Genomic DNA, 13,911 nt, shown 5'->3' with positions numbered 1-13,911 from the left:
TGTCACCTGTGACTTGAGAGAAGAGACCGACCCCCACCTCTCTACACCCTCCTTTCAGGGAGTTGGAGAGAGCAAGAAGGTCTCCCCTCAGCCTCCTCTTCTCCAGGCTGAACACCCCCAGCTCCCTCAGCCTCTCCTCATAAGACTTGTGCTCCAGGCCCTTCACCATCTTTGTCGCCCTTCTCTGGACCCGCTCCAGCACCTCAATGTGTTTTTTTATGGTAGGGGGCCCAAAACTGGACACAGTACTCAAGGTGAGGCCTCACCAGTGCCAAGTACAGGGGGACGATCACCTCTCGGGCCCTACTCCCCACGCTGTTCCTGATACAGGCCAGGATGCTGGTGGCCTTCTTGGCCACCTGGGCACCCGTGGGTTGAGACTGCAGAAGATGTGAGAAAAGGAAGGTTAAGCAGTAATACATCATCTCTGGTGAGCTGCATCGGGTCGGAGGCCTAATTTGAAGTCGGTCCCGTGCACTAATTGCTCTCCTCGGCTGGTCTCCCCTCCTCTCCCCATCTGCCCCTTCAATCCCAGCCACGGTGGGACCCATTCACCTCAAGACATACACGGAATAAAACATCTAACAAAGGGAGAGTTACGGCTTTTCCTCTCATCTCCCTCTTCCATCATTATTGCCACCGAAGGGCCATTTTTATCACTTGCAGCTGTGGTCATTCAGCGACAACCTGCTGTGCTCAGAGGCAGATGAGACCCCGCACATTTGATCTGCATTAAGCCTTGTTTCATGGCTTCACATTTCTAGGTACATTCCAAACAGCAGCCCCAACCACCAAACCTTTTCATCCCTCTAACTACTCGGGAGCTCCTGTGAAATCTGTCATTTATCTTGCACATCAGGCATTGTTTTTTAATTTTATTTTCTTTTTTTCCTTCTCGGTTCAGCATCTGGGCCCCCCAAATCCATCAGCCTCAATCAAGGGGCAGCGCTTCTCCTGGACGGCAGCAAAATCCCTGTTTTTTACACCAGTGATGTTTATTAGCAGAGCTGTTTTCCATTCCCTTCAGACACGAGGTGCAAATTAACCCGCTCTTCACACGTACCAGCTAAGAAACCCAGCACTTTGCTCTCAGGTGCAATGAGCCCTTGGTTGTAGCCATCTTTTGGGGGGCACTCTTTAAGGACAAGGCAGTTGTTTCAGCCTCGTTTGGTTTCGAAGCCTCGTTTGGCACATAAAGGCAAGGAGAGATGAAGGGGAGGAGAAATGAAAGCCTGAATGGTATCCTATGATAAATTTGTTGCAGAAGCTCCCAGATTTTTGAAGGTCCTAGAAGGACACAGCGGGGAAGTCCATCTGCTCACTAAAAAAACCAACAAAACACCAAAGCCCTGCTGTAGATAGTGGTGGGGAGAGCAGGCGTGGGAGAAGTAGACAGTACAGCTTCAGAAAAGTCAAAATATTTCCTTTGCAGTAAGGCTCAGCAGCTCAGATTGACCACAGAATCATACAATGGTTTGGGTTGGAAGGGAACTTAAAAGATCATCGAGTTCCAACCCTCCCTGCCCTGGGCAGGGACACCTCCCACCACACCAGGTTGCTCCAAGCTCCAAGTCCAACCTGGCCTTGAACCCCTCCAGGGATGGGGCAGCCACAGCTTCTCGGGGCAACCTGTTCCAAGGTCTCACCACCCTCACACCAAAGAAGTTCTGCCCCACATCTCAGCTCCATCTCCCCTCTTTCAGTGTCAAACCCTTCCCCTTCCTCCTAGGACTCCCCTCCCTGATCCAGAGTCCCTCCCCATCTCTCCTGGAGCCCCTTGAAGGACTGGAAGGGGCTCCAAGGTCTCCCCGGAGCCTTCTCTTCTCCAGGCTGAACCCCCAACTCTCTCAGCCCCCCCTCCCAGCAGAGGGGCTCCAGCCCTCCCGGCATCTTCGTGGCCTCCTCTGTCCCTCCTCCAACAGCTCCATGTCCTTCTGCTGTTGGTGGCCCCAGAGCTGGAGGCAGCACTGGGTGGGGGGTGTCTCCCCAGAGCGGAGCAGAGGGGCAGAATCCCCCCTCTCACCCTGCTGGGGGTGCAGCCCAGGACACGGGGGGGCTTTCATGCCCCCCCTCACCCTGCTGGGGGTGCAGCCCAGGATGTGGGGGGGGCTTTTTGGGCTGCCAGAACACGTTGCCAGCTCACATTGAGCTTCTCATCCACCAAAACCCCCAAAATCCTTCCCCTCAGGGCTGCTCTCCGGCCATTCTCCTCCTGCCTGGGATTGTCATGACCCAGGTGCAGAAGAGAGAGCCAGAAGAGAAGATACTCAGTGCCTGCTGTTCCCTTCTATCCACCTGAAGAACCTTAGCTCCCCAGAGTCCTTCTGCCTAGTCCTTTTGGGGGTGCCAAAACACAAAGCAACCCCCCAGCTGTCCCATACCCTGCATTTCTCCCTGGCAGAGGCCTGGCAGTTCATGGCATCTCCCCTCCCACAGGTCCCAGGCTCTTAGATTTCATTTTCAACCTTCTAACGAGCAGGAAAAAAAAACAACAAGGGAGCCTCCAGAAAACAAATACACTTGGAAATGCCCAGCTGATTAAAAGCTCAACTCCTACAGCAACCAGCTGGTGACCAGCTCAGCCCCTGCGCCGGGAAGGCGGCAATTATAAATAATTAAGAGGTAATAGGAAGGAGACACTGAAGTGTATGAAGCAGATTTCTCTCCAGGTATCTGGAGGTTTCTATTGCTGCCAATCACACCCTGCAGATGATTGTCTTGTCTTCATCAGTCATCCCAGCCCGAGCTCAGGTTCACATTTGCAAGTCAACTAATTAAGCCCAGTTATGCCTCTGCACACGGAAGCCAAAAAAGGCCAGCAAAACCCTCCTCTAATTGTTAAGCCACTCAGAATGAAAATTCCCTCCCCCCCAGGTCAGCCCCCAGCTCTCCAGGAAAAATGGACACGGATACGAGAAGCAGTTGGAATAATTGCATTTAGGAGAGCGTTTCCTCAGCTTCTCATCCACAGAAGGGGGTGCACCTCAAAATACAGCCTATAAAAGACCACCAGAACTCAGACTGTCGCTCCAAGCCAGCAAATAGTTAATTTTTTAAATAGATGAGGCCGAGCTGTTGCATCTTTATGCTTTGTTAGACTCCCAGAGCACACCAAGGCAACCCCCTCTTCCAAATAAGCCCAGCCTGGCTTGTTTGATCATGGAATCATGAAATTGTTGGAGTTGGGAGGGACCTTCTAGAGATCATCCAGCCCAACTCCCCTGCCAAAGCAGGGCTACCCAGAGCTCATCACTCAGGAGCATCCAGGCAGGGCTTGAAGATCTCCAGAGAAGGGGACTCCACACCCTCCCTGGGCAGCCTCTGCCAGGGCTCTGCCACCCTCACCCCAAACAAGTTCTTCCTCACATTGGAGGGGAACTTCCCATGGTCCAGCTTGTGCCCGTTGCCCTCATCCTGTCACTGGGAACCACTGGGAAGAATCATAGAATCATTCAGGTTGGAAGAGACCCTTGGGATCATGGAGTCCAACCATCAACCCTACTCTACAAAGTTCTCCCCTACACCATATCCCCCAACACCATATCTAAACGTCCCTTCAACACAGCCAGGGATGGTGACTCAACCCCCTCCCTGGGCAGCCTCTTCCAGTCTCTGACCACTCTTTCTGTGAAAAATTCCTTCCTAATGTCCAGTCTAAACCCACCCTGGTGGAGCTTGAAGCCGTTCCCTCTCTTTCTGTCACTAATTACCTGTGAGAAGTGACCAGCACCAACCTCTCTCCAGTGTCCTTTCAAGCAGTTGTAGAGAGTGACGAGGTCTCCCCTCAGCCTCCTCTTCCTCAAACTAAACAGTCCCAGCTCCTTCAGCCGCTCCTCATATGATTTGTTTTCCAGGCCCTTCAAGAGTCCGGCTCCATCATCCTTCAACCCACCCTTTAGATCCTTGGAAGCATGAAGAAGGTCTCCCCTCAGCCTTCTCTTCTCCAGGCCCAAGACCCCCAGCTCTCTCAGCCTTTCCTCATCAGGGAGATGCTCCAACCCCTCCATCATCTCTGTTGCCCTACGCTGGACTCTCTCCAGCAGTTCCCTGTCCCTCTTGAACTGGGGAGCCCAGAACTGGAGGCAGGATTCCAGTTGTGGCCTCCCCAGTGCAGAGCAGAGGGGGAGAAGGACCTCCCTCCACCTCCTGGCCACACTCTTCCCTCCGCAGCCCAGGATCCCATTGGCCTCTTGGCCACAAGGGCCCATTGCTGGCTCATGGAGAGTTTACTGGCCTCCAGGATGTCCATATCCTTCTCAGTAGTGCTTTCCAGCAGGTCCACCCCTAACCTATACTGGTGCCTGGGGTTCTTCCTCCCCAGGAAGATCCTCTTTTAGGATCCTCACCTCCTGGCCACACTCTTCCCTAGACAGCTGAGTGTCCAGGACATTCAGAGAGCATTATGCCAAGAGGAAGCAAAAGGTCCTTTTTATGTCTGCTCCTCACAACCACCTCCATCAGACTTTTTGGAAACAAGGAAAAGGTCTCTAGGACAATTTAACACTTTTTGGCAGAAGGATCTTTGCTGGAAGAGTCTATCCAGCCTGGTGTGTTTGGAGGGGGAAAGGAAGGGAGAGCCCCACAAAGGATTTCTGCTCAGAGAAGGGTGTTTTATACTATACTACATATAAATAGATTTTTGTTCTGAATTATTTGCAACGAGGGAGCTGAGCTTTGAGAACTAAGGGACAGAAAGAGCCTTTTGTGTCATCCCAGCTGAGCTACTTCACACCTGCAGCGAGGAGAGAGGCGAGCTGCCGACAGCACGGGCAGGAACATGTGAGAAACTGCACGTGGCTTCCCCACAGAAAGCTGACACGTTGTGAGAATCTACAGAAAAATGGGGCTCTGGGTCTATTTTCCCAGTCTCCAGATGGTGTGGCCACTGGTCTGTGCAGACTGGGGAGGCATTCACACTCTGCTCCCAACACACTGCTGAAATCAAACACGAGAAGATGCGTGGTCGCGCTACCTGAAGGGGAAATCGGAGAATCCCTGGTGGTACCCAGCCTTGGTTCAAAAATCCTGGGGGATCCAGGCTTCTTGGGCTCCCCAGTGCATGGACAACATCAGTATTAGGTAGGAGGGCAAAGAAATAGCACGTGCAATTCAGTTCTGGGGCAGGAGAGCTCTTTCCTACCGTGTTCCTTATCTCCCAAGGCAAGTATGAGATATTTGAGACTTGAGATATAGTATTAGGTAGGAGGGCAAAGAAATAGCACGTGCAATTCAGTTCTGGGGCAGGAGAGCTCTTTCCTACTGTGGTCCTTATCTCCCAAGGCAAGTATCTCAAGTCTGAGATATTTGAGACTCGAGATATTCCTGTTGTGGAATGATGGGGGTCTGGATCTGCCACTTCCCGGGCTGGATTTGTTCCTTCAAACTCAGGAGGGATGAACTCAAAGGGCAGCAACACCCCACGGCCCCCGTTTTACCCTGTGGAGTTCAAACAAGTGCTCACTCACCCCTCTTCTGCATGAAGACGAAGAGGTCGTCCAGGAACTCCTTCCGTTCGGGGTCACTATCCAGTTCATAGAGCTGGAAGAAAAAAAAATAATAATAAAAATGAAGGCAAAATCCACAAGGAGACTGAAAATAAATAAAATCAGCTTCTTCCTATAGGCAATCTGGTGGTTGTACTGGGGGGGAGCAAAAAGGAACCACAGGCAGAGAGGGAAAAGAGGAAAGGATCCCCCAGCAATTTTGGTGGACAAAGGTTTGAAACCACCTGGAAGCAAAGGGGGGAGGAATCTGTTAAAAACAAGCTGGAAAGAAAGATGAGGCATCCAAAAGGAAGGTCACAGTGGCTCAGGGCAGATTAGTGGCCCGTACCTTTGAGGCAACCAGGGAGGTAAAACTTCTCTGCAGCTTCTCCTGGCCCTTCAGGGATTGTCACGTAAGTGACAAACTCCAAGTCCCTTGAAGGAGGAGATGAAAGGATCGAGCTTTCCTGTAACTACTAATGCCTGGCATGAAAGGCTCCTCCAAATTAAGCCAAAAAACCCTTCAAAAATATCAGAAATCCGAGCCTGGAACCGTTTTGCTGCAGAAATCATTTTACCAAAAGGTTTAAAAACCCCAAGCATTTAAAATAAAGTCCCACAGGCAGCTTATTCCAAAGGAGAGGCTCCGTATGGCAGCGTTATCCAACTGATTTCTCAGAAGGGACAGGCCTGAGTGTCACCTCCCAACTACCTCTCCAACAGAAAAACCAAAAAAAAGTCTAATTTTCACCTCAAGAACCCCATGAGGCCACAAAGTGACAGGCTGAAAGGGCTGAAGCCGGTGTCTCGATGGGATACAGGAGGATACAGAAGATGACAGAAGATAATGCTGTACAAGGGATACAGGAGGATACAGAAGATGACAGAAGACAACACTGTACAAGGAGAAGAATTCAATTCCTCCTCTCCTTTGCATGGGAGGAAGAATCCAGCATCTCTCCAGGGAATTTTTTTTCCTGGGTGTAGCTATCCTTGTGGAGCAGCTCAACGGAAAAGCAAAGATTCACCGGGAAATATGTATTTCAGCCTCTCTGGGGGTGCTGCTGGCTACTTGGTATTCATCCACCTCCCCAAAAAAGGGCTTTTTGGGCTCATTTCCTCTGAAGGAGCTTTCTCACCCCCCTGAGCTCCAGGAAGAAAACACAGCAGTGTATTTGCAGAGGAATCAGCTGCCCCCTTTTAAAAAGGGCCAGCTTAGTTTAAAATGAATTCCTGTGCCTGACGTGACACACAGCTGCCACATTCAAATCCACCACCACGACGCTCACCAGCTTCGAGCAAGAAAATACTCCTTCTCCCAGCTGGAGAAACCATTGACTGAAATTTGCAACGTCAAAAGTTTGGTCAAAAGTTTAGTTCCAACTATATTCCAGTGACCGACGGCAACAAATTAGCCCCAAACCCAAGAAAACAGCAGGTTTGGAGGCAGAGGGCTGGGGGATAAAGTAAGTTTTCTTTACAAATTCACTATAGAGGAATAGTTGGGGGGTCTGTAGTCACCCCCTGTCACAGAGTAGGGGAAGAAATCCCCAAAGTTATCCCTTCCCCCAAATCCCCGTGGATCAGACTGACCTTGGCAAAGTCTCGTGAGATTTCTCTTCCTCGGCACCCATCACCTTCATCGCTCCAGGTCACGCTGCCGTTCTGGGGAGAGAGAAAGGGAAGGGTGAAAGGATGGCCTGGGCAAGGCTTTGCAGGTCATTCCAGAAAGATTTTGGCATTTTTGGGCTGCTGGCTTAGAGAAAGATGGGGGACATTTGTACCTGGGTCACAGCACGCTCTCCCAGAATCTCTGACACCACATGGGAGGTGGCTCTGCTATAATGAGGTCCAACACCTCCATAGAGAGGTCTCCCTGCCCATCTTTTTCTCCAAAGGCCCATCACAGGTGACACAAAACACAGTGAGAAATGCCCTTCTGTCCTCCCACCCACGTGCCTACAAACCCCAAACCAGAGTACGTCGAAAAAAAGAGGGGAATGATCCCAATGGAAAGCTTCTCTCCAAGCCAGGACCCCTTATTTCCTGGAAGCTCCTGGATGTGGATTTTCCTCGCAGAAATGGAAAGCTCAGCTTTGCTGGATTAAGCTTCATTCTTCTTAGGTATTAAAAGGATTACTCTAGTTAGGGCTATTCTGCTTGGTAAATCATTATCCTGAAGTGATCGCCGGGGCTGGAAACCAGCAGAGGCAGCTTCCAGCTCTACAGCAGGACCCAGACCAGACAAACAATGCTCCAAAACCATTTGAGCATCTTTAAACCATCAACTTCATAAAGCTCAGGTCGAGCAAGTGCTCCAGGAGCCACCGGAGGAATGAGAAGAAGCCAAATCCACCCAGCTTGGACCACCCTGTCCTAAGAAACACCCAGCATCCTAAGGCAGCCAGAAAAGCACTGAAGATAACAAGAGGTTTCAGCAAAAAATACCCCAAACGTGCGAATTAGAGAGAGGGAGGGGGGGTTCCAATATCTGAAATCTCGGAGTCATCTGGCTGTGACACATACATTGAATTAGAAAGATGAATAGCCCTTGTCAAGGCCAGGCAAAGCTACGTCTCCCCCCTTTAAAACCTACCACAGTGAGCTGCCCTAATGCCTGCTGATTTAGTTTGAGCCAGTAATTCCTGCTGGAAAGTCAATTATCCAGTGAGTCCCCATCAACTGAAAGATATTTAATGGGGGATTATTGCCACTTCTGTTATGTCAGCTGTTTATTACAGCAGATCAATTCCCAGCCCTCTCTAGGAAGAGATCTGAAGCCGGGTTTTTTTTTGTTCACAGGAGGATTCATCTGGGTGTCCTTTGCCGGCAGAGATTAAAAACACAGGGTTTTTGCTAATTATGGTAACATCCAGCTGCTCCTAAAATCCCAACCTAAGGGAACGGGCAGAATAAGAGATGGACCAGCCCTTCAGAAGGCAGGAGCTATTTGCCATCCTCATCCTCACACCCTCCACGGCTGAGCTGCTTCCTTCCCAAGCCTGTACTTGGGTATAAATCCAGAGAGAAAACCCCTCCTGGTGCTAAACTGGGCCCTGCAAGAAGCAAAACACTCGCTTTTATAGGAAACTCTGGTCCTGCTGAGAGCTTATTCCGCTACATTTGAGGGCAGGAAAGAGAAGAGGGTTTTAAAGGAGATACAACGCTCAACTTCCTTGGACTTTTATCAAGTCTAAGGCTTGAACTTGATAAAATTGCCAGGAACAAAACTCTTCCATGGGATTAGAGATTCTTTGCACTTGATAAAATTGCCAGGAACAAAACTCTTCCATGGAACTCGATGATCCTTAGGGTCCCTTCCAACCCAAACCATTCTATGATTCTATGATTAAAGATTCTTGGGAAGTTCTTTTAGTTGTTTTCTTTGTAATCAGGAAAAATAAATAAGATTAAGGTTTGATAAAGGGGGAAAAACGTAATGGAAACACCCTAAAAATCCCATCCCTACACCCCAAGATGCTGGAGAGCACACAATAATGGTGTGTGTGTGTGTCCCCAGTCTTGCTAGTGAAAAGGAGCTTAAAACCAGCTGAACCCAGCAGGGTTTTACCATATGTCCAGAAAATTGGCGGAGCCGGGTATCACCTGGCGTGACACGGAGTGATGTGAGGTGAGAGACAGGGCTCAGCCTTGGCATTTCCTCCTGCCCAGAGCTGGAAAGGTTTAAAGCCACTTCCCCCTCCCCAGGTTAAGCTCTTGGAAGAGATAAAGAAAGTCCTCCTCGCCCGTCACCGTGTAAATCAGCAAGGATCTACATGAGGACAGAGCACAGGTTGGGTTTGGGGGCAGAGTGAGCAAAGTCTCGGGCTAGAACGAAATGTCAGCTCAGCAGCTGGGGAATAAAGCTGTATTTATTCAGAGAACAGAGCACAGGCACTTTCCCAGGCCCCAGCTTTGATCGGGGCCTGGAGCATCTCTCTGCTGAGGAAAGGCTGATGGACTTGGGGCTTTTTAGTCTGGAGAAGAGAAGGCTGAGGGGGGATCTGATCAACACCTATAAATACTTCAAGGGTGGGTGGCAGGAGGATGGGGCCAGGCTTTTTTCAGTGGTGCCCAGGGACAGGACAAGAGGAAACGGGCACAAACTTGAACATAAGAAGTTCCATCTCAACATGAGGAGGAATTTCTTCACTTAGAGGGTGGCAGAGCCCTGGAAGAGGCTGCCCAGGGAGGTGGTGGAGTCTCCATCTCTGGAGACATTCAAACCCTGCTTAGACACATTCCTGTGCAACCTGCTCTGGGTGGACCTGCTTTAGCAAAGGGTTGGATTGGATGACCTCCAGAGGTCCCTTCCAACCCCATAGCATTCTGTGATTCTGTGATCTTGAGGGACTTATTCTGCTCACCAAAAAAACCTATGAGTCCGCGCCGAGGCTACAACCGAAGATACCAAACATCCAGAAGAGCGACTCGAGCCCAACTGAAAGAGGGTAAATTCAGCTAAAGAGGTGCTCCATCTGCAAAATAAACTCCATTTTGCACAGCGAGAGAACTCGGCGGGAGCTTTGGTATCAAGCTTCCTTCCAGGAAAACAAAGTCACCCTCCGCTGAGAAGCCCTCCTCCGTACGAACAGCAGGAACCTGAGAAATCAATATATCCTCCCAAGTCATTAAAAGACCTTTGTAGAAGTCAGGCAATGGTAGCAGGAAGGAAAAAACACTGTTCAGAGAGGCAGGTCGTTCTCCGGGGAGAGTCCTGCCTCTCTCTCCACCCCTTCTTACCAAGGGAATTTGCTGATGTTTGACAAACAGCCCGGGCGTTACCATGGGCAGGAATTTATCTGCTTTCTTGCAGTGAAAAAAAAAAAAAAAAGGTAGTAAAAGTACTACTTTTAAGTGCTTGAGCCCCTGATGCTTCCTTGGGTGGGAAAGAGGAGGTGTTGGGAAGGGCTGGCCACCTCCAGGAGCTGCTGGAGACACCTCGGAGGCCACCAGAGCCCCCCCCTCACACCCCGGACCACCCCCTCCCCGAGAGGCTGCCGGCCTGGCTTCAGAAGCAATTATATCTGGAGCTATTTTAGGATTACTCCCTAACCACCTGGAATATCTTATTAGAGGGAAGCTCAGATGTCCAGAGCAATTTTGGTTTCCAATCCCACATTGAAAAGGCAGAGTTAACCCTGAGTTGCCAAGCAGACAGAAAAGGAGATGACAAACGCCTTCCTGCTTCGTCCACCCCATTCTTCTGAGGACAAAAATAAAGACCTTACAAACAGGCAAACCTCAACCCCCTCCCTGCAGGACACCTACCTCTCAAATATTGCCATCCCACACATCTACCCCTCCCAGAGAGGCAAGAGAACTGATCAAAACTCTGTGCTCGATGAAAAAAAAAAAGTATAAAGGTAAAACAGCAGCTCATCGCCTCCTCCTCTGGTTTTGCTCACAGAAATTGCAAAAATGGGCATTGTGGAGAAACTGGAAATGCTCCTTTTTCCAAATCCTTCCCTTCTCTCCCACCCCATTTTTTTGAGGGGCTTGGATAAAGGTTTTACAGGATTAGAAAGTTGTATTCAAATGGCAAACTCAACTGGAGAGAACCCAGGAAAGCTCCAACATGTAAAAGAAAAAGAGGAAGAAAACGATTCTGGCACGAAACTCAAACTCTGCTGCAGACCTGCAGTTTTGACGGAGGTTTCAGGCCAGAAATCTGAAATATCCTCTTAAGGACTAGGCTAAATGTTGCAGTGGAAAAAAAAAATAAAAAGGCAGCCCCTCCCCTACCCCATGGGTTAACTGAAAGCGCCGAGTCAATGAAAAGGTACAGGGGCAGCAATTTCAGGATTATCAGAGAATCCACCGAAATTCCTTTTGTGGGTAGAGTTAAGCCTTAGGAAGTGAAACAGATGCTATTATAAAGCAAACTGTTGTACTACAAAACGCTGATAAGATCAGGACGACTGCCCTGAGCTGCAAGTTCTCAAGCGCGGAGAACCCAAGTTATAATTAGGGCGGTGCACGAGTTGCCTGGTAAAGCCTGGCCAAAAATCAGAATAAACCCTCTCCTTCCTAATAACAGAGCTCAATCCAATATCTACGACCTTCAAAGATGGGTTTTGAAAAAACATTTTAGTGCTTTCAGGAACAGCAGGGAGGATGGGGAAGGAAAGAAAAAGAATGGGTTGAAGCGAACTGATTAATTACCTATTTTTTTATTAAGTTTTCTTTTACGTGAGCTAGCGGCTGCGCCACCAACACAATTCGTTGCAAAAACAGGAATCTGCTTCCTTCTCCTCAAGGAAAAGTTGCAGCCTTTGTGAATGGCTCCTATTGACAAAACACCAGGAGGAATTAGCTCAAACCTAAGTGCCAAGAAGATTTGTTGGGCGCTAGATGGCTGTGGGAAGAGAAACTCTCAGTGTCACGAGAGAGAGTCTCAGCTTCACCCCGACGTGAGAGAAACAGAAGTGTAAGGATACAACACATTCCAGCTCTTTCCACCTCTCCCTCCCCAGTGTTAACTACGATTTCTATAAATTGGCACCGAAGGAGACAAGCTGCGACTATTCCTTCCCCAAAATAAATTTAGTGCCCCGAAAAATCCTAAAATAAGCCGTCTTTTCCCCAGGATCTAAATGAGCTCCTCGCTCTTCTCCTCCTGATATAGCCCAGGGGCTGTGATACAGCATAACCCTGATGATTGCTCCTCAAGATGAAGATCTGGGGGAATTCTCTGCTGCCTACGCTCATCAGCACGAGCGGTTTCTCGCTTCTCTTCTCCCATATATTAAAAAAAAATAAATAAAAAAGGAATTTTTTGTGCCCAAGACCCTGCTCTGCTCCGGCCACTGATGCTGGACTTGAAGTTCCAGACCAGAGTGAACTCCCAGTGAGGTGTTTCAGGCTGTCACAAGGGGATGAAGACTTCATCGAAACAAACCTCAAGCGTGAAATCGGGAGAAGCAGCAACCGGGAAATGGAAACCAGCTTTCAGTAAAAAGAAAAACCAAATAGCTCAGGTCAGGCTGTTAATGAAGAATTCTCCTCCTGCTGCATCATCTAAAGCAGAATAACCAATTAAAAATCCTCAAATTGGGCCCTGGGTATCTGAAATAACCAGTAGATAAAAATTACACTGCATGAAATGCAACTTTTTCTTTCTTTTTTTTTTAATTCCTAGGACCTTCAACCCCCCCTGGATTAATGAGTATCTCCTGAGCAATACCTCGGATCCACGCACCACTTGAGGCACATACTTAAGGTTATGGAATCTCAGCCACTCGATTCCTTAGACCCCTAGAGCAAAAGCAAAGCAATTATTTTAAGCTGACTTATCTTAATAAACACCGTGACCTTTGCAAAAGTTTAGGGCAGGATTTTCAAGGAGTGACTGGTGATTTCTGAGAATCTAACCTGAGACATCTCCCCCCACTCCCCAAAATAAAAAAACAGCCCACAAACCACTCTCAAAGCCAGGCAGCTGCTTTAGGGAGACTTACCTTGCTGCGTTTAAAGCAGGCATTAAGTATCAGCTGATAAATAAAACCTTGGCTTTATTTTTTTTACATTCCACGAAGGAATGCGTGTCCTAAAGTGCTGTCGTAACAGCCTGGAGGGGAAAAGGAACCAGCAGCACCAGTAAGACGGTGGCTGTGGTCCTGCCTTTCCTACTTGCTCTCCTGGGTAACCAGAGCCATCGCTGAGCAATGCAAGAACCCAGGGGGATGAGGACCCACACCCCCAACCAGCTGCTAAAAGCACCCATTTTTCACCCGGGGAATTAAAAACTCATTTTTAATTTTTTTTTCCCCTTTCACAACACCCTTTTTTTCTCCAGCTGCCGGAGCCGTGATGGATTTTTGCAGGGAATTCGAGCAAATTTGAGGATCACACCTCCCCCCTGGCCCCAGCTCTTCTTTTGGGATGGCAACTAACTCCCCGACAAGCAACTCCACTCCCTTGTTGTTTTGTGCTGACAGGATTCCCACCGCCCCTGTGTCATGAGCTGAGCCAGCTCTTTTGTCCACCAGCTTGTTCTACAATTATTGACTTGCTCAGCCGGGGAGGGAACAGAACAGGGGGGCTTCATCCCCCCCCCCCACCTCCTAGTAGTTTCCATCTTTCTGCCATCCTCACCCCACACACTCCTTCCAGGCAATCCCAGCCAGAGATATATTTTTATTTTTTAATTTTTTTTTCCTCACTTGGAGAACAATCCGTGCTTGAAAGAAGAAATAAAAGTGATTTTTCCACACCCCCCCCCAACCCTGAAGCCTCCTCCCTCTCTCTTCCGCAAGCCATTCCGCATACCACAAATACTCCCAGAGCAGAGCAAGCTGGAAACAGCCAATTCTGACTGGTTAGGAACCTCCATCTCAAGCTAAAAAAAAAAAAAAACCACAACAAAAAAAAAAACCCAAAACAGACAAGTTCAGGAATCATTTCGAAAACCAACCGGAGAAGGCAG

General features: G+C 49.0%; 1 protein-coding gene across 1 annotated transcript in view; it reads right to left on the bottom strand.

Annotated features, from left to right (window-relative positions):
• ARID3B (AT-rich interaction domain 3B) overlaps positions 1-13,911 on the bottom strand; it is a 57,171-nt gene that overhangs the window by 24,312 nt on the left and 18,948 nt on the right. Inside the window, exons 4-5 of the mRNA XM_014956666.1 lie at positions 7,077-7,148; positions 5,466-5,538 (exon numbers count right to left, since the gene is read on the bottom strand). Coding sequence (XP_014812152.1) covers positions 5,466-5,538; positions 7,077-7,148 — 145 coding nt within the window. The remainder of the gene's footprint in view (positions 1-5,465; positions 5,539-7,076; positions 7,149-13,911) is intronic.

Source organism: Calidris pugnax, unplaced genomic scaffold (genome assembly GCF_001431845.1).
Source record: "Calidris pugnax isolate Ruff unplaced genomic scaffold, ASM143184v1 scaffold265, whole genome shotgun sequence".
Classification (NCBI taxonomy): Eukaryota; Metazoa; Chordata; class Aves; order Charadriiformes; family Scolopacidae; genus Calidris; species Calidris pugnax.
This window is presented reverse-complemented; position numbering and strand designations above follow the sequence as displayed.